This window comes from Bos indicus x Bos taurus, chromosome 3 (genome assembly GCF_003369695.1).
Source record: "Bos indicus x Bos taurus breed Angus x Brahman F1 hybrid chromosome 3, Bos_hybrid_MaternalHap_v2.0, whole genome shotgun sequence".
NCBI classification, from domain to species: domain Eukaryota; kingdom Metazoa; phylum Chordata; class Mammalia; order Artiodactyla; family Bovidae; genus Bos; species Bos indicus x Bos taurus.
The window spans coordinates 117,077,066-117,097,582 of record NC_040078.1 but is presented as its reverse complement, the minus strand read 5'-3'; the positions used below and the strand labels follow the sequence as shown (position 1 = coordinate 117,097,582).

The 20,517-nt window shown below is 53.5% G+C and overlaps 1 protein-coding gene across 2 annotated transcripts in view; it reads right to left on the bottom strand.

Annotated features, from left to right (window-relative positions):
* Positions 1 to 20,517, bottom strand: part of MLPH (melanophilin) — a 46,252-nt gene that overhangs the window by 11,972 nt on the left and 13,763 nt on the right. Inside the window, exons 3-9 of one of the 2 annotated variants that reach the window (XM_027538005.1) lie at positions 12,561 to 12,782; positions 12,311 to 12,423; positions 10,198 to 10,236; positions 9,451 to 9,554; positions 7,529 to 7,648; positions 6,388 to 6,592; positions 4,158 to 4,297 (exon numbers count right to left, since the gene is read on the bottom strand). In XM_027538005.1, the coding sequence (XP_027393806.1) occupies positions 4,158 to 4,297; positions 6,388 to 6,592; positions 7,529 to 7,648; positions 9,451 to 9,554; positions 10,198 to 10,236; positions 12,311 to 12,423; positions 12,561 to 12,782 (943 nt within the window). Of the gene's footprint in view, positions 1 to 4,157; positions 4,298 to 6,387; positions 6,593 to 7,528; positions 7,649 to 9,450; positions 9,576 to 10,197; positions 10,237 to 12,310; positions 12,424 to 12,560; positions 12,783 to 20,517 lie in introns of both variants that reach the window. The other variant, XM_027538004.1, reaches the window with a different exon arrangement.

Below are 20,517 nucleotides of genomic sequence, written 5' to 3'. Positions count from 1 at the left end.
TGTTTATACAAAGTCTTTGCTGAGTCCCTCACCCAGAAAGTCCCGACCATGAGTACAGACTCAGACAGACAATAGGTCACAGGAGGACCATTCAGATGGACCCCAACAAAAGATTATTCTTGAGAACTCTTGCCCTCCCACAGGCATGTCTGTGAGACCTGGTTTAGAAGAGCTGCTCTGAGAGGTGGGCGGAGGCAGAGACCTTCCTCCAGGGCCCTGCAGCAGCTCCTCCACGAAGACCCTGTAAGGGTCGGCCCTGGGTCTTCACTGACACTTGGGGATGCTGCTGCCTTGGGAGGTCACTCGTCGTCCTGCCCAACTCCCTGTTCATAAAGATGTGGAGGACACCCTGCAGGCGAAATGTTAGTCGGAGTAAATAAAGTCAAGAGAAAGAAATGGAGAAGAATTCCAGAGACAAGGTACAAGCATGAAATTCAAGGAGGCAAGAAGGATTGGTGTCAGTAGGGCAAATACCGGGATCTGTGTTTTCCTGAAAGTCACTGAAGTTGCTAAATTTAAAACTTGCTGAAAATAGACAGTTTAATTCTAGTCTTCATCCCCTTGTCCCTGGGAACTGGGAACTGCTCTACCAGATGTATTCTGCAACCCACGGAGGTCTCTGTCCTGGGGAGGTCTCTGTCTGGGGAGGTCTCTGTACGGGGGAAATCTCTGTCTTGCAGTGGCCTTTCCCTCCACCACCATCCTCCCCCACCCTCCTCTGCCTGGGGAGGTCTCTGCCTAGAGAGGTCTCTGCCTGGGGAGGTCTCTGTCCTGGAGAGGTCTCTGTCTGGGGAGGTCTCTGTCTTGGGGAGGTCTCTGTCCTGGAGAGGTCTCTGTCTGGGGAGGTCTCTGTCCTGGGGAGGTCTCTGCCTGGGGAGGTCTCTGTCTGGGGAGGTCTGTGTACGGGGGAGATCTCTGTCTTGGAGTGGCCTTTCCCTCCACCACCATCCTCCCCCACCCTCCCCCACCCTCCTCTGCCTGGGGAGGTCTCTGCTTAGAGAGGTCTCTGCCGGGGGAGGTCTCTGCCTGGGGAGGTCTCTGTCTGGGGAGGTCTCTGTCCTGGAGAGATCTCTGCCTGGGGAGGTCTGTCTGGGGAGGTCTCTGCTTAGAGAGGTCTCTGCCGGGGGAGGTCTCTGCTTAGAGAGGTCTCTGCCAGGGGAGGTCTCTGTCTGGGGAGGTCTCTGCCTGGGGAGGTCTCTGCTTAGAGAGGTCTCTGTCTGGGGAGGTCTCTGCCTGGGGAGGTCTCTGCCGGGGGAGGTCTCTGTCTTGGAGTGGCCTTTCCCTCCACCACCATCCTCCCCCACCCTCCCCCACCCTCCTCTGCCTGGGGAGGTCTCTGCTTAGAGAGGTCTCTGCCGGGGGAGGTCTCTGCCTGGGGAGGTCTCTGTCTGGGGAGGTCTCTGTCCTGGAGAGGTCTCTGCCTGGGGAGGTCTGTCTGGGGAGGTCTCTGCTTAGAGAGGTCTCTGCCGGGGGAGGTCTCTGCTTAGAGAGGTCTCTGCCAGGGGAGGTCTCTGTCTGGGGAGGTCTCTGCCTGGGGAGGTCTCTGCTTAGAGAGGTCTCTGTCTGGGGAGGTCTCTGCCTGGGGAGGTCTCTGCCGGGGGAGGTCTCTGTCTGGGGAGGTCTCTGCCTGGGGAGGTCTCTGCCTGGGGAGGTCTCTCTCCTGGGGAGGTCTCTGTCTGGGGAGATCTCTGTCTTGGAGTGGCCTTTCTCTCCCCCACCATCCTCCCCCACCCCCCAGGGGCCAGCCAGTGACCCCCGGTCTGAATCAAAGCATGCTTCCTTTGTGTCAGCATCTACCCAGCTGTTCCCCAAAGGAAGTGAGACCCCCCTGGGTCGCACGGCAGAGAGAGACCGCTCTTCCCTGCAGGCCTTCTCAGGGCCTCTCATGCCCTGCTGAGCTCAGGGCAAAGGGTTAGTGACACCTCTCAGGGATGGAGGTGGGAGCAGGAGGAATGCCCGGCCCCGGGTCGGACGACACCTCCAGGTGGTGTTACAGGAACGAGGGCCAGCGGGCTGAGGGCACGGACTCCGGAGAGGGAGACACGCAGAGCTGAAGCCGCGCATCTGCCCCACTGATGCTTTAGCCCAAACCTGACACTGATTCACCAAAGAGCCAAGCAAAGACAGGCTCCTCCTACAAGTCAGGAGCTCCACAGGCCACCTTCCAGAGTGCAGTCACGAAGGGCCTGAGGCTGGAAAGGCCCCTCGCCCGTTCCAGGCCGGCTTGGACGGAGGACAGGCCGGCACCCCACGCTCCCTGCTGGAGAAGGGCAGATCTCCTGCTGTCAGCGCTGGGGCAGGGGGCTCAGCGAAGGCCCTACCTGCTGGGCAGCCCTACTTCTCATCCCCAAGGCCCTGGGGAGCAGTTGGTAGCCTGTGACGCCAGGCTGGATGAAGTACAAGCTGGAATCAAGACTGCCGGGAGAAATATCAATAAGCTCAGTTATACAGATGACATCACCCTCATGGCAGAAAGCGAAGAAGAACTAAAGAGCCTCTTGATGAAAGTGAAAGAGGAGAGTGAAAAAGTTGGCTTAAAACTCAGCATTCAGAAAATGAAGATCATGGCATCTGGTCCCATCACTTCATGGCAAATAGATGGAGAAATAATGGAAATAGTGAGAGACTTTATTTTTTAGGGCTCCAAAATCACTGCAGATGGTGATTGCAGCCATGAAATTAAAAGATGTTTGCTCCTTGGAAGAAAAGCTATGACCAACATAGATAGCATATTTAAAAGCAGAGAATTACTTTGCCAACAAAGGTCCCTCTAGTCAAAACTATGGTTTTTCCAGTAGTCATGTATGGATGTGAGAGTTGGACTATAAAAAAAGCTGAGAGCCGAAGAACCAATGCTTTTGAACTGTGGTATTGGAGAAGACTCTTGAGAGTCCCTTGGACTGCAAGGAGATCCAACCAGTCCATCCTAAAGGAAATCAGTCCTGAATAATCATTGGAAGGACTGATGCTGAAGCTGAAACTCCAATCCTTTGGTCACCTGATTCGAAGAGCTGACTCACTGGAAAAGACCCTAATGCTGGACAAAATTGAAGGCAGGAGGAGAAGGGGATGACAGGCTGAGATGGTTGTATGGCATCACCGACTTAATGGACATGAGTTTGAGCAAGCTCCAGGCCAACTCCTGATGGAAAGGGAAGCCTGGCGTGCTGCAGTCCATGGGTTTCAAACAGTTGGGCATGACTGAGAGACTGAACTGAACTGAAAGGCTTTGGAATAACAGGTTGCTTCTTCCTCTTGTGAAATATATATATATATGTCTTAAGATCCCCAACCACTGATCGAACCCGAGTCCCCTGCAGTGGAAGGTCAGAGTCCTAACCCCTGGACACCCAGGGAATTCCCTAAAGACACAATATTTGATAAAGTATAAAATAGATATTTTCATTACAGGGGATCAAGTACTGATACCTGCTATAACGTGATCAACCTCAAGAACACTGCTCTCAGTGAGAGAAGCCAGGAACAAAACGTCACAGATTGTACGATCGCATTTATGTGGACTGTCCAGAAGAGGCAAACCCGCAGAGACAGGAAGCAGGCCGGTGTTTGTGGGGCGGGAGGGTACAAGCTTCCCTTTGTCGTGACAAAGACGGATTGGAGCTGACAGAGGTGGTGTTTGCACCACCTTGTGAATCTGCTAGATGCAGATTGGTTATTTTGCTAAATGTTCATTCTGCTAAATGCGTCGTTTATTTTATTTTTAGAATTTTATTTATTTATTTGGCTGTGCCGGGTCTTCACTGCTGCACGGGCTTTTCTCTAGTTGCAGTTCCCGGGCTCCAGAGCACAGGCTCAGTATTTGTGGCCCATGGGCTTAGTAGCTCCGTAGCACGTGGAATCCTCCCAGACCAGGGATGGAACCCGTGTCTCCTGCACTGGCAGGCGGATTCTTCACTACCGAGCCACCAGGAAAGCTCTGGACTGCTCACTTTAAAATGGTTAATTGTGTGCTATGTGAATTTCATGTCAATAAAAAATATATTTTGAAGACACTGCATCTCTGTTATGTGGGCTTGCCAATCTTGTAGTTTAAAAGTTCTGAAAGCTTTAAGCTCTCAGAGGTGAACTGACGTTAAGGTAAAAAGACCTCAGACCCAAAGAAGCAACCAGAATGTGTTCTTTCCGTCCCCCTTTACCTGGCTCTCAGAGGCAGTCCAGCCTTTCTGTCTGGGATGGTGAGAGGCCACTCTCTGAATCCAGATGCTTTCTTCATCCGAGGTGTCCACGTCGGCCAGATACTGGGAGGGCAGCTGCTCATTCCTGAGGATGTTTGTCCCTTTGGAGTGAGAATGGGGTTGTGTTATGTGGGGTGAAAAACTGAAGGTCAGTGGGCATTTTATCCAATGAAGAAAAATGAGAGATCAAAGACAATGGAGACATGGTTCTACTCCACTGACGATACGGGGCTGAAGATCCCTCAACTGAGATAAGAAGGGAGCGGAGTCCTTGTCCCCCTACGAGGAACTTTGGGGACAGAAGCCCCTGGCCCGGCCGGGACTCACTGGGGGCTCCAAGCATTGGAAGCTAGGTGGTGCCTGGTGTGACAGACGTGGGTCCCGGCAAGTTTCCACGCGTGGGCATGACTTTTGGAAGTCTTTCCACCTTAGTCTCTGGGGCTGGCTTTCCTGCCAGACTAGTGATTCCCAGACTCATGGGCATGGGTCACCGATGGTGTCACTTCAGAGGCTTATTCCTGGGCCCTGGTGGTGGCAGATCCCCCAAGTCCTCACCAGAAAGTACCCTCCAAGCTCTGGGTTGGCCTGGAGTGCACCATACACAGCCATGCTGGGACAGGGAGGGGGCGAGCTTGCATGGGAGGACACATAGGAGCCCATGTCCCGGGAGTCAGCGTCCACAAGCTGCTCTTGTGTCTGACCTGCCACAGGGCTCTGCTGACACCTTGCATGGCCTGGGGGCGGGGCTCTGAGCTCGGATGAGGCTCCGGCCCTAATGACCCTGTGGTTGCAGCCCAGGAGACCTGTGCTGAGGACCTGGGGAAGCCGTGCCAGACACCTGGCCCCTGTGGGCTTGTCAATGTGTGTAGCTTTAAGCCAGTACGTTTGTGATAAGTTGTTACTCAGCAATAGCTAACAGATACAACCATCCCATTTAAAGTCCCCAACAGTGTGGTGAGTTAGGTGCTGGCCCTGGTTTACAATGAGGACACTGAGCCCGGTGGTTAAGGGGTTTGATCAAGCACACACCGTACTCCTTTAAAGCTCAGACCTTGTGACTTGTCTGATACATTTATTGAGACGGCACTAAGGATCAATCTCCCACACTTGCTGTAAGATGCTCCCGATTTAAGAGGCGAGGTGACAGAATGTGTCTTAGAGTCCAGGAGATAGGGTGGTGAGTTGGTCAGCAGAGCTGGGCTTGGTACTCAGAGCTGCCTGGCCCCCCAGGCACCTGCCCCAGCTCCACAGAGTCTGTCTTCCCCTCCCCTCCCACTGCCCCCGCCATCCACGTGCTGGGGGTGATCAGGGATCCCGGGAGGAAACGTGCTGATCTACGTCTTCATCCAAAGACTCAGTCAATGTAGATTCACTTACCCATTGTTTATGGGGAAATAAAAGTCCCCTCCCCACCCCCCAAATGCCTCCAGCATCTTAATGGGCGTGTGGATCATGAGATTAGAGTCCCTATAATACAATGAAAAGGGAAAATGGAAAGAAGGCCCATTTCCTGGCAGACACTGTCTTAACTACATTTCCCCGGGAGCTGGCCCCACTGTGGTCAGGTCAGGTGGGAGCACATTGTGGCGGGCAGCCTGGGCTGTCTGTGGTCTCATTGGCTTCTACATCACTCGGACACCTGACCCCCCCGGACCCCGGAGCCCACTCCCACAGGGCACAGAGACAGACAGTGGTTCGAGATTTCATCTCTAAGCCACTGATAACAAAATCAAACTGAGCGAACCCAGGGTCTCAGCACGAGCAGACCTCCCGGGTCACAGCAGGCAGGCAGGCAGCCCAGATGGACCTGCGCCCTATCTCGGTCCCAGGTTTGGAACTGCCTGGTCCTGCGGCCAGGAAGGTTGGTCCAGGTGACCGGTGACCCTAGTCATTTCAGGGACACCTGCGTGTCTCTATCCCACTCCCACTCGACATCCCCCGTCACGGGTGGCAGTGAGGTGTGACCAGCCAGGGGGTTGAGCTGGTACCTCTGAGGGTTACGGGGAGGCACCCCGCCCCAGGGAGCTCCACTGACAGCGGCGTCTGCCAGGACTGCACACGCTGGACAATCCCAGGAAGGAAGGGGCTCCTGGCAATCAGCCAGTGTCCCAGCGTTGCGAGGTGCCGGGTTCCAGCCACCCCCGACTCCCATGTGGAGCCTGTGTGGAAGACCACGGTCAAGCGCACTCACCAGGAGTGGCAGTGACCCCTGGGCCTGCAGTGCAGGACTCTCCCGGCAGGCACAGCTCCGAGAGCTCGTCTGGTCCGGCAGGTGAGAGGCTGATCCTCTGCTCTTCTGGACGGGGGTGGCACCCAGGGGCCCTGGCATCAGCCTGGTCCAGGATCCCGGCCTCCTGGGAGGTGGTCTCCTCCGCGCAGGGGTCATCTGTGAGGGCCTGAACACACGGGAATGGTCAGCAGGTTTCACTAGGAACAGGCAGCTCCTTGGAATGTCTTTCCAGTCCAAGGACTGAGAATTTTCAGGTATCATTTGACCGACCAAACACAAGTCACCCCTCCTCTCCACCCCAGCAATTCAACTCCCTTTCATTTCAAAGGGCTGGACTTGCCACCAGAGCAGGACCGTGGACCAAAGACCTGATGGGTGCTGGGTCCCAGCTCTCTTCCCTTTTGGACCCTGCACCCAGGGGTCCATAGATCGCCCTGGGTGGACCCCATCCTGGGCTGGCACCACCAGAGCCAGGGCACTGAGATGTCAGGGCTCCAGCTGGGGCGCCGTCACTCTGGGGATGGGGTGCGCCAGGCTCAGTCTCCAGTCCCTCGTGGAAGGGATTCCGTGAGGCAGAGATCACTCCTTTTCCAGATGAGGTGGGAGGCAGGGAGCCTCACACAGGTTGCCCAGACCAAGGGCACAGAGCCAAGGAGCCGAGGGACCACATGGCCGGGCTCTCCCTGGCAGCCCTGCGGAGGCCCCGTGTCCTGGTGTGATTACTAACAGCCTCTTCCACCACAAGACCATCCTAGCTTGGGCAATAAGGTACAGGAGCCCTGCGGATCAGACAAGGGGTGTGGGACTCGGGGACCGTCCGACTCCTCTACCCTGCACTCCTGAGTCACGGGGGGTTTGCCTTCATTAGAGGACAGACAACCCAGGCCCCCGACTCATTGGCCCTGCACCCCTCTTCTCAAAGCAGCCCACCCAGGCTCTCCAGGACAGGAGGGTGTGAGGCCTCTGTACCCCGACTCCAGTTGCCTCCCCCCGATGCTATGCCCACAAGCATAGCAGACTGTCCCCCAGAATGCTGTCCTTTCCTGGGGCCCAAAAACCTGTCCCCCAGGTTAACTCAGGGGCGAAAAGAGAGCCCACTGACCTGCAGGCCGTCTGTGGCCCCTGAGACCGAGGACAGGCTTGGCGGGTGACCACAGAATGGATCGGAGTCGTCTGAGTCGGCCTCAAAGTCCCAGCCGTGGATGGGGAGGAGGCGCTTTTTCTGAGCAGGTAGGGATTTCAGGGAGAGAGGAGGGAGGGTCAGCCTGATGGTGGGGGCCAGACATCCCAACCCCAGGCAGCAGGGGGTCGGGAGGGAGGGCTCCTTCACGGGCCCATCTGCCTTCTGTGCTAGACACGAGCAGACTCCAAGGAGGCTCCAAGGGCTGCCCAGAGCCCACCCCCATCACAGGATCCGCACCCCCATCCCCTCTTAGAAGAGCAGGGGGAAACACCCGCTGGGCCTCCGATGGGCACCTGGCTGCTCAGAGGCACTGAGGTCACAGGCCTGGGCCGCAGCCTTGGGGGGGCAGGCAGGATTTCTTGGGCTAAGGGGGGGGGCCTCCCGGCCCTCCCCCTTTGGTGAAGGAGGGGAGCCCAGCATGGGGAGAAGGTAGGGAACGGGGCCCCCAAGAGCTCCTTCACCTCTAGATGCTAGAGCAGAGCTGAGTTCCAAATCCTTCCTTCATAACGGTTTCCACCTTTTGAATGTATTTGCAGGGAATATTTCAGACACTAGAGAGTGATTCGGGAGCCCAGTAAATAGCACGAGTACAGTTCTATTTTCATAAGAAGATGCATGTGCTCCCCAGGGAGCAGCTGGCAGAACTGCCAGTGTGGCTCTCAGAGACTCCCTGACTCTCCAAGGGTCTCCATCCAGCACCACCCACCCTGCCCCGCCCCTGCCCCCATCCCCTTGTCGTCCCGCCCAGACCCCCAGAGGCTCTCTCTCCTGCCTTTATCTCCAAAAATAAGTTGAAAACTACGTGAAAACAGACTAAGGGAAAACGGGGCTTCCCTGGTGGCTCAGTGGCAGAATCCACCTGTCAATGCAGGAGACACGGGTTTGATCCCTGGTGGGAAGACCCCACATGCCAAGGAGCAACTAAACCCAAGCACCAGAATCACTGAGCCTGTGTTCTAGAGCCCGGGAGCCACAGCTACTGAGCCCATGTGCTGAAGGTCCTGAAGCCCGTGTAGCCCAGAGCACGTGCTTTGTAACAGCAGTGAGTGAAGTCGCTCAGTCGTGTCTGACTCTTTGCAACTCCGTGGACTGTAGCCCACCATGCTCCTCTGTCTGTGGGATTTTTCAGGCAAGAAGACTGGAGTGGGTTGCCATTTCCTTCTCCAGGGGATCTTCCCAACCCAGGGATCGAACCTAGGTCTTCCGCATTGCAGGCAGACGTTTTACCGTCTGAATCACCAGGGAAGCCCTTGCAACAGCAGAGGCCCCTCCAGTGAGAAAGATGAGCACTGCAACTAGAGAGAAAGCCCCGCTCGCTGCAACTAGAGAAGGCCAACACGCAGCCGCAAAGCCTGGGCAGGGCCAAAAATAACTAATAAATAAAATAAAGAACACAGCCTTGAAAAAACAGGTGAAAACAGGCATAAACCAATAAAAGCAAGACTCATGGTTGGCTATAAACAAAAGCAAGAAAGTTGACAGAGGAGAGCTGGAGGGGGCTGCTTCCCTGAAAGGTACAAAGGCTCACTCGGGGACACTGGTGCCCTCAGGACAAGCCCCAGGACTCTTGGCTGGATGGGCCAGGCTGGAGGTCCAGGCAGGCCCTGCCCTCCGCTGTGTGCTCTGGGTTCCCACCGGGATACTGATGCTGAGAGCTGAGAGGACATCTGGATTTGGTACCCAGCCATCTCAGAGACCCCGGAGCATGGCGGAGGTGGCTGGATCTCCGGGCTCCTGCCAGGTTAGCTAGTGGAGGCACGCAGAGCCTGAGGTTTCTCCGGAATTCAGAACAGAGGCTCCAGCTTCCGGGGGGAAGTGGGCGAGGTTGGCGGAAGACCTACTTGGCTACCAAGGGGCTGGGCCTGGGCCGCTGTGTCCCCTTCTCCATCCTCATCAGTCTGCTCTTCCTCTCCACTTGGGTGTCCGGGCATCTGCTCAGGCCCACCTGCAGTGGATGCCTGCGTGACTCCACCAGGAAGAGAGACCGGGACAAACCATTCATCCACCCACCCACCCACGCATCCGTCCATCCCCCCACCTCCACCTGCTGTGAAGCTACCGGACCAGGCCCTTTGCTGGCCTCCAGAGCCCTGTCAGAGCATCGCATAGGGCTGGCCTGAATCCACAGCAGGAAACCAACGCCCCGCATCACTTTCACCAACAGTCGCCTTCACTGACTGCCTCCTAGGGATCTGAAGACACTGCGGTGCGGTGGTCGAAGGGGCCCTGGAGCTGTCATGCTCAGCCCAACAAACCTCTTCACCTGCAGTCCATTCACCTCCTTCTCAGCAGCCCCCGAGACTGGGGGGTGAGGCTCAGCCCCTGGCGTCCCTCCCCGCCTCTCTCCTGACCCCGGTGTTTCCTCACCTGCGTCCCCAGGCCTGGACCCCCATCCCCTGTTATCCCCACTGCAGCCTCATTTTTCCCTCTTTTCTCCTGTTCGCCCTGGCCTGGCCTGGATTCTTCTCTTAAGACACTACCAGGATGACCCCGTGAATTCTGGGGTTCAGTCAGGCAGCCTCGGGGATCATCCCCCCTGCTCAGGGGCAGAGGGCACCCTGGCACCTGTGTGAGCAGGAAGGACTTACTGTGGACGTCGGGCGCGCTCCGCACTCCATCAGGTAAACCTACGATGGAGGAAAAGGCGCTGAGGGGACCGGCATTCTCCAGGAGCCACCTGCCCGAGCCGGGCTTCCTTTCCTGCCCCCCGACACTGCCTGCCCGTCCTGTTTCGGGGGCGGAGGAGGGAGGCGTGGGGAACGCGCCCACCGCTCTGAAGCCTCCCACGCAGGGAAGACCCCAGCGGGCCCCCCACCTGCTACCCTGCCTGGGCCAGGTTTCAAAACATTCACTTTGATCCTTTCTTCTCTGTAAGTTTGAATACTTTTTTTAAAGGCAAGACTTCCCCATTTCGCGCTCGCTCCCGGCGCGCTTTCTTGTCTGCTGCACTGACAGGGGCCAGCAGGGAGAAGGCAGCCCCCCGGACCATTACCCGGCCTGGGCCCGCCGCACTGCCCGCCGCCCCCCACCGGCAGCGGCCGGAACCAGGACTTTGATTGCTCCGCAGCGCCACCTCATGGCCGGCAGCGTTGACAGTTCGGAAACGGGAGGTTCCGGGTGGTACCGGCTCCCGCAGCTTTGGGCCCTGGCTGGGCCGTCAGAATCCTCCTGGCTTTTTACCTAAGGCGGATTCCTGAGCCCACTCGGGTCTCTAGAAATAAGCGCCCCCCACACCGGGGCGAGGCCCAGGTCCTCAGGGTTGTGATGTGGCTGTGGTTTCCCACCACGAGCGGGGACTTGAGATTCTCAGATGCTCCGCAGGATGGCTTTTCCCACGTTGCCTGTGGTTCCCACGCCTGAGCCCTGCGCAGAGGGGCCCCTAGGCTGGCCGACCGAGCCGGCATGGGGATTTACTGATAAGCTCCAGCCGAGATAGAGAGATGGGTCGTGGAGAAGCAGCCCAGGGAGGAGGTGGGGAACCCCCCCCAAGAATAGGGTGACGGCGCCTCCCTGCGTCCCCAGGGCACACTTAGTGATGCTGGCTGTCTCAGCGTGGTTCTCAGGAGGACTGCTCTACTCTTAAAAATGTCCTGAGCGTGGTTCTCAGGAGGACTGCTCTACTCTTAAAAATGTCCTGGTTTCAATGATTTACCACATGCCCCCACAGCCCCGCCCAGGGAAGGTCCCTCACCCCACGGTGGTCTGCTCCTCCAGGTGCTAAGAGCTATTCCAGGTGAGGGTGCCTCTGGGTGGTCTGTGCTAAATTCAACAGTGCCCTAAGGGACTGCCCTAGTGGTCTAGTTGGCTAAGACTCCAAGCTACCAATGCAGGGGGCCTGGGTTCAATCCCTGGTCAGGGAACTATATCCCTCATGCTGCAAGGGTTCAGATGGTGCAACGATCCCGTGTACTACAAAGACCTAGGACCCCAAGTACCACAACTAAGACCCTGGGAAGCCGAAGAAATATGAACAAATACAATAAAAACACACGAGTGTGCTGAGACCCCTCTGAAACCTGTGCCAGGCCCAGTGCGTGTGCAAGTGCCCTGGGGGTGGCCATGCCCCACTTCTGCATCCTCCCATTAACCTGGGGCTTTAAGGGGCACAAGACACAAGGCGGCACCTCCCCAGAAGGCCCAGGGCAGACGGCCAGGCTGGGCGCAGTGAGGACACCGTCCGTCTCAGGAGCATGGCACCTTTTCTGGACCTGCAGGGGATCCAGACCCGAGGGAACTGGCCTTGGTCCCCCAGGTAGAGACAGTCAAGATGCTGAGCCCCCAGACAGCGGCCTAATAGCTCTCGTAGCCTGGATGCCTGGCCAGGTGTAACGGCAGAGCCTGGGGCTCAGGTGACAGGGTGACAGGCTAGTGCTTCCTGAAAACACTGCTCAGTTCTCCCCATCCAAGTTTAAGAGGAACTTTCAAGTTCAGGCAACCTCAGAGCCTTCCCTGAAATATTCATCTACCCAAATGGCTTCAAGGTGCACAACACAGGTGAACACACGTGGAGTGTAAGAGCACAGTCTGAATTTCAAGTTCTTCATGGAATAAATACTTAGATTCAAAATATGAAAGCCACTGACTGAGTTATAATCCATCTCTTCAAGTCTTGATTATCATCAGACTCAACGGGAAATGTTTGTTGAAAAGACAGGGTCTAGGTGCCAAATCAGACACCTAGGGAGGAGGCCCACTCCTTACCTGCTCCCTGCAGCCGCCCGCAGAGGGACCGGACCACCTGGGCGCTCCCGAAGCTCTTGAAGCGGGCTCTCACGTGGCTGTAGTACCACTCCAGTGAGCCCATCTTCACGACCCTGCAGGCGGGGACACGGAGCTCAGGCCCACGCCTTGCCCTGGGGGGTGCACACACACACACACACACACGAGTCCCTGGAAGGGACAGGCCAAGCCCCTCATCTGCAGGACCCTCCGACCTCGAGGTCCCACTCACCTGGCCAGGTGGCAGGGGTCACAGAGCCAGCCTTGCTCCTCTGGGTGGGGGTGGCCGCAGCCTCTGCAGGTGAAGAGGTGGCAGTCCAGGCATTGCCTCTTGGGGGTCTCAAGGAGCCGGTAGGGCTGCAGGCAGCGGGCGCAGTGGGTGTTGTTCAGGTGGGCCGTGTCTGAAAGCAGCTCCCTCTTGGAGTTTTCCTTCTTAATCTTGCCCTTCAACCCCCTTTATTGGAAACAAGAAAATATTGCACCCCTTGTTTTTGCAACAAGCTTTAAATGTGTACACACACAGAGAGCTATCAAATTCAGAGATTCAGACAATAGCGACCCCAAAGTCAGGTAATGGCGCCACAGGCAGGCCTTACTGTCCACAGCACCGCCCTATCCCACTCCAGGGAAGACCAGCAGGCTGGGTTCAAACACGTGCCGTCCAGGTAGGCTGGAATCGAAACCCGCTACGTTCATAAATGTGAAACTGCATTCCAGCACTTCTGTGACTCTCTATGAGGTTATGTTTCCCCAGGCACTATGCCCATGACTTTCTTTCATTGCCAAAGGGGTGCAAACCATACAGATTCAGCCTCGTGGGAGGGGCTCCCCACCACGGCCCGCACAATCTCACGTGACTCAGTGTAACGTGAGGGGGATGGCAGAGGTCCTGGAGCCCGGGTTCATTCCCCAGCTCTGACCCTGAGCCCAGAGATTTTCTGATGCAAAGCCCACAGCCTGCAGGCTCCACCCAGGCACCCTGTGCAGCTGGACGAGCGTGCACCAGTGGCCACTAGGACCCAGGGTCCAAGCTCCCTCAGACCAGGTGGGGTCGGTGGCTCCAGGAAACTAGCAGAGATGGAGCCAGGGGGGATCCTGGAGGGGTGCACCCTGGTCAGGCCACCCTGGTCAGGTTATCTAGAGTAAATCTGTTGCCCAGTTTCATTGTTTAAGAGGAAATTAGATCCCATAGGCCGCAACTAAGATTTTACATGCTCTAACTAAAGATTCCGAGTGCTGCAAACGAAGATCCCTCGTGCTGCAACTAAGACCCAGCACAGCCAAATAAATAAACAGAAGAGGAGGTTAGAGAAGACAGAAAATCCAGGAGGTCCTGGTCTGGTCGGAACAGCAGCAGGAGTCAGAGAGGACGATGTGAGAAGCCTCATCCAGATGTCTGGGTGATGCTGCCTTCTCCAGGGCCCGGCCGGCCACACCCGCTCTGCCTCCCTGGCCTGAGTGAATGGTGCAGAGCTGGGGACAATACTAGGTAAGTGGAGGTCAGGTCGGGACCTGATTGTGAGAGTTGAGAAGCTCAACCCAGACCAGGTTAAGGGAGCCATAAAGGTTCAGAGTCACAGTGGTCCCACTGCTGCCTGAATGTGCTCAGTCCCTCAGTCGTGTCTGACTCTTTGCGATCCCACGGACTGTAGCCCGCCAGGCTCCTCTGTCCATGGGATTCTCCGGGTGAGGATACTGGAGTGGGTTGCCATTCCCTTCTCCGGGGATCTTCCCAACCCAGAGATCGAACCCTGGTCTCCTGCATTGTAGGCAGATTCTTTACTGTCTGAGCTGCCCGAATAACCTCCTTAAAAAGGCGACACAGAAGAGTCCTAAGGGCAAAGTCAGACAGTATTTCCTCCTGGAGCAGGTTGAGTTGACTCCCCAAGTTGGTTCTCCTGAATAAGACTGAAGAGTCCCGGGCAAACCAGTTCTTCACACCAGCAAGCGTTCAGTCGCAGCTTCCCGGTGAACTTGCCAAGTGGAACCGACTGGAAAATGTGCCCCCAACAATGAACACACTGCTCTTGTTCTGGCTGCAGAGAATGTGTGCCAAACGTAATATTTTTAGTTTTAGATGAGATAAAATTAATCCATTCTTAGCGACAGAGATTAGCCAGACACTAGATGCCATTGTCTCCAGAGAACTCCGCAGAAACTGTGGTTTCTGATGGGGACGCCCCAGAGCAGGGTGGGGGCCTAAGACAAGGCAGTGATTCTACGGAGCTCTGGGAACCTCCTGATCGAGCTAAGCGTTGGCTGCGCTGCGCTGACTTCCCTCTCCCCACTGTGCACTAAAGTACGCATGAAGACAGACACAAAATAAGACTCTTGGCCCCCCAAGCCAAGAAACACAGTCTAGAGGTAGCAGGAACCTAAAAATACTATCATTCACTGCCAGTCTAGATAAAACTGCATTGACAAGGCAAAGAAAGTGTCTGCCTCAGGCTTCCCACCTGGCCCAGCGGAGCACCTGGGCCCGGGGAAAGGGCCTAGTCTTCAGGTCCACTCTTGCTGTCTCTACTTCAGCCAGAGAACCTAGAGGCCACGCCTTGGCTCGGCAGGGCCGTGTCCAGCTTCTCTCCATAAGTGTCCTCGTTCTCCATCCAGGTAGAGTCAGACCCCCTGGGAAGAAAGATCAGGATATGGGGAGGTAGGGGGAGCTCAGGATGTGAAAGTGCAAGTGCAGGGCGTGAGGTCCTCTTAAATAAGAGCTCATAGAGTCCACAGGAGGTGGATGCATTTCAGGTGTTGAATTTTGGGGGGAACAGATAAAGATACTCTGCTTTAGACTCTTTAAAACATAACTTCTCTTCTTCACAGCTGGAGAACAGGAGGGCGGGAAGAGGGGGACCCCGTGTTGGTCCATAAGAGTAACACCAGATGCTGGCCCGCCACAGAGCATATCCACCAACCTGGAGAATCCGAGGGGCCAGAGATATCTACAAGCTGCTGACAGCAAACATGGGGTTGACCAGATGTCCCTGCACTACAGGCGCTTCAGTGGGCAAAAGCCCAACATGAAGCTGCAGCTCAAGGTCACCTTCAGGAATATAGATGCCTGAATGAGATGTACCACCAGAAACAGAGGAAGGCTTGAAGCCATCTGTGTGCTGTGCTGAGTGGGCATAAGAGGGAGGAGCAGGAGGTAAGAAGAAGCCAGGCTGAGATGGAAAGACCACAGACCACATCCACTGAGATGGAGAAGACTAGGCTAAAGTGAAGATGGAAAGGAACCAAAGTTGGCGACGAGGAGGGGAACGGGCAGAACATCAAGTCCAGTGATTCAGAATAGTGGTTCTCAAAGTGTGGTCCAGGGGCCACCAGGGGTACCCCAGACCCCTCGACAGGGGCCATGATGTCAAAAGTCTTTTCATAATAACACTAAAGTTTGTCTTTTCTGCTCTTGGGCCCCTGCACTGGCAGTGCGAAAGTGGTGGTGGGTGAAAGTTCTGGGCTCAGAACACATCAAGCCAGAGGAGCAGACTGTCCCTCTGCTCTCAGAAAGAAAAGCAAAGCGTGTCTTATGAAGTGTGTCTTTGATTGACAGCATGCTAAGTGGGACTTCCCTGGTGCCAGGGGTTAGGAATCCGCCTGCCAACAGGGGACACGGGTTCTTCCTGGGCCTGTGACGATCCCAGATGCTGCCAGGCCATATGGAAGCCCGCCTGCCCTGTTCAGTCACTCAGTCGTGTCTGACTCTTTGCAACCCCATGGGCTGCAGCATGTCAGGCTTCCCTGCCCTTCACCATTTTCCAGAGCTTGCTCAAACTCATGTCCATTGAGTCGATGATGCCATCCAACCATCTCATCCTCTGTCACCCCCTTCTGCTCATGCCCTCCATGTGCCCCAACATCAGAGTCTTTTCCAATGAGTCGGGTCTTTGCATCAGGTGGCCAAAGTATTGTTGGAGCTTCAGCTTCAACATCAGTCCTTCCCATGAATATTCACGGATGATTTCCTTTAGGATGGACTGGCCCTAGAGTTCTACAAGAGAAGCCATCGCAATGAGAGGCCCTCATACGGCAATGAAGAGTAGCCGCTGCTCACTGCACCTGGAAAAAGCCTGCATGCAGCAACAAAGACCCAGCAGTAGCCGCTGCTCACTGCAACTGGAAAGAGCCTGCATGCAGCAACAAAGACCCAGCACAGCCAAAAATAAACTAATTAATTAATTAAAGAGTACGTCAAGTGATGGTATTAGTTGCTGGTGACAAAATCCAGGCTTTCAAGCTCAGAGAAGCCTTTTGGAAAACTTATATGTCTCTGCTGCCCTGAGCTTCAGAGTTTTCTGTCGCAGAGAGGTTTCTGATGAGATCACAGCGATAATGATAAATGTGATTGCTTTGGTTATGTATAATGTAACGTACTGACATCGGCAAAGTCTGCACAGGTGTCAGCAAAGCACATGTGGATAGAAGAACCATTCCATGTGCAACACGGACCAGTGGATTTTAATGTAACAGGGAAGTTCATTGACATGGCTTCAGATTCCACATTACAACTTTAAGAAACTACCAGTCACAGGGTTTTCATGTATTGTCAGAACATAACACCCACAATCATCTGGAAAGGCTCCTCCTTCTTTTTCCTACTACATCTGTATGAAGTCCAATTTTCTTCAACAACACATTAGAACAGCCTGAGTGCAGAGGAAATATCAGAATTCAGTCATCTCCAATCAAGCCAGACATGGAAGGGGTTTTCAAAAAACACAGAACAATGCCATTGTCTTCATTTATGTTTTTGTTTTGGAAAAATTTATTTTTCATAGCATTTTTATTATGTTATAAGGGGGCTACTATACTTTAAATAAATGAACAACTACTTTTTAAATGCCCAGTTTCAATTTTTGATGAGTAAGTATACACAGATATAACCCAGGTAAGCAAAACCTCTTTGGAGTTTTCAAAAATTTAAGAATCTATCAGGTCCCTCAGGGCAAAATGCTTGAGAACCACTTATTTTGAAGCCACACGTTTACTCTCCTGAATGCAGAGGAAAGGGCTGAAGAGACAGGAGTGCGGAGAGAAGACGATGGCCAGGGCAGAGAAGGGCAAACACCTGGCAGGTAATTCAGGCACACCTCGGAGTCACTGTGGGTTTGCACCAGACCACCACAATAAAGCGAGTATTGCAATAAAGTGAGTCACAGGAATTTCTTGGTTTCCCAGTGCAAATAAAAGTTATGTTTGCACTATACTGAGGTCTAGTAGGTACGCAACAGCATTATGTTTGAAAAAACAATGCACATACTTTAAAGTACTTAAGCATTATAAATTGTTAACCATCTTCTGAGTCATGTTCTGTTTGATGGTGGGGGGACAGCTCTGTGCTGATGGCTGCTGACTGATCAGGGAAGTAGTTGCTGAAGGCTGGGGTGGCTGTGGCAACTTCTTAAAATAAGACAATGAAGTCTGCTGTGTGGATGGACTCTTCCTTTCACGAACAGATTTTTTGTAGCATGCAATGCTATTTGACAGCACTTTACCCGCAGTAGAACTTCTTTCAAAATTGGAGTTAATTCTCTCAAATTCTGTTTTTGCTTTGCCAATCAAGTTTATGAATATTCTAAATGCTTTTTTTTTGTCATTTCAATAACCTTCACACCATCTTCACCAGGATAGACCCATCTCAAGAAACCACTTTCTTTGCTCATTTGTAAGAAGCAACTCCTCATCTGTTTAAGTTGGACCATGAGATTGCATCAATTCCCTCACATCTTAGGCTCCACCTCTCATTCTAGTTCTCTTGATACTTCCATCACATCTGCAGTGATTTCCTTCATTGAAGTCTTGAACTCCTTAAAGCCACCTGTGAGGGCTGGAATCAACTTCTTCCACACTCCTGCTAATGTTGGTACTTTGACCTCTTCCCATGAATCACGGGTGTTCTTTAAAGCATCCAGAATGACAAGTCTCTTCCAAAAGGTTTTCCATTTATTTTCCCCAGATTTATCCGAGGAATCACTACCTACAGCAGCTATAGCCTCCTGAAAGAGATTTCTTAAAGAATAAGACTTGAAAGTCAACATTCCTCCTTGAACCATGGGCTGCAGGGTGGACATGTGTTATAAAGTATGAAAACTCTATTAATATCACTATTCATCTCCATAAGAGCTCTTGGGGGATGTTTCCCATTGTCACTGAGTAGTAATATTTTGAAAGGAATCTTTTTCTGAGCAGTGGGTCTCATCAGTGAGCTTAAAATATCCAGTGAACCATATTGTACACAGATGCGCTGTTCATCCAGGCTCTGTTGCTCCGTTTACAGAGCACAGGCACAGTGGATCTGGCAGCTCTTCAGGGCCTTGGGATTTTCACAATGGTAAACGAGCACTGGCTTCAACTTAAAGTCATCGGCTGCATTAGCCCCTAAAAGAGGGTCAGCCTGACCTTTGGCACTTTGAAGCCAGGCATTGACTTCTCCTCTCTAGCTATGAAAGTTCTAGATGGCACCTAAAATCAAGGTGTTGGCAGGAGTGTGATCCTTCCTGGAGGCTCTGGGGGAAGGTCTGGTCCCTGAATTTTTTCCAGCTTCTAGAAGGCACCTGCATTCCCTGGCTCACGGCTCTTCTTCCATCTTCAGAGTCAGCAGTGGTGGGTTGAGTCCTTCTCACAATAAATGACACTTACACGTTGTCCTGTCTCCCCCTTCGTTTATTTATCAGGCTCCTTGTGATCACACTGACCTACCTGGTTAGCCCGATTGTGCCCCTGCATCCAGGCCCCTGACTAGCAGGTTTTATTGCATCTGCAGTTTTTATTCCCCTTTGCCACATAGCCCAACATACTCATAGATTGGGGGATTAGGAAATGGGCATGTTTTGGGGTTTGTTATTCTGCCAGGATTCAGAGGGGAAAGTGTGTGAGCAGAGATCTTACTCCCAACCGAGAGATTTCAAGTATGAACTTCCTACCCCCGTCCTTCCTGAGAAAACAACTTGAAGATGTGCTCCAGAGGACTGAAAATCGAATCTCTAGTATGACCCTTAAGAATGAGTGCGAAAGAACCAATGGGGCACAGAACTGAGGGACAATAGTATTAAAAGTATGTCAACCAGATGAAACATAAGTGTCAGAGAGAATTGCTGAAAGAGGACAAGCATCAAGTAGTAAGGATCAAAAGAAAGTACATGATCTAAGGTCCTGACTATACGAATAAGTATCAGGAATTTTAATGAGGGAAACGGAAACTTGCTGAAGTTCAGTGGTTTTTCCAGCAGTCATGTATGGATGTGAGAGTTGGACCATAAAGAAGGTTGAGCCCTGAAGAGCTGATGCTTTCAAACTGCGGTGCTAAAGACTCTTGAGAGGCCCTTGGACAGCAAGGAGATTACACCAGTTAATCCTAAAGGAAATCTACCCTGAATATTCATTGAAGGACTGATGCTGAAGCTGAAGCGCCAGCACTTTGGCCACCCAGTGCGAAGAGTTGACTCATTGGAAAGGAGCTTGATGCTGAAAAAGATTGAAGGCAGGAGGAGAAGGGGCAGCAGTCGATGAGATGGTTAGATAGCATCACCGACTCGATGCACATGAGTTTGAGCAAGCTCTGGGAGATGTGGAGGCCAGAGGAGCCTGGAGTGCTGCAGTCCATAAGCTGCAAAGAGTCGGACACGACTTGGGGACTGAACAACAACAGCAAAGTTCTTCGAAGTCTTCTGAACAGAGTGAGCAAATGATGAAAAAAAGATAAAGAGGAATTATATAGTGATGTGTGAACGACAGACCGCTGAGAGGGAGCCTCACCGAAATCTCGTAAGTGATCTCAGACCAAAGTTAATCTCCAGGCTTTGCTGGCAGCTGACTTCCTGGTTCAGCTTCTGTGTTTCCAACCCTGGAGCTGTCTGTCAGTGGTGCTAAGTGGCCCAGCAAAGGGCGACTTCAAATTCCTTATTATTGATTTATTTTTAGAGCAAGTCATGGTTTGCAAGCCATGCCTCACACCAGAAGCTCTTTCACGGATAATCTCAGGCATTTGGGTTTGTTTGCAAAGATTACAAATCCACATCACCACCTGTTTGCCTTTCTGGGGATGGTTCACAGCCTAATATTTGACTTGTGGGCTGTGCCCTTGAAAACAGTGTTCTATGTAGGAAAATTCGGGTCCTCACCCAGCGACATGAGTCACCCATGCATTCTCATTTACCCCTTTCCTTTTTGAACATGGGGGTTTCTGTGTTTTT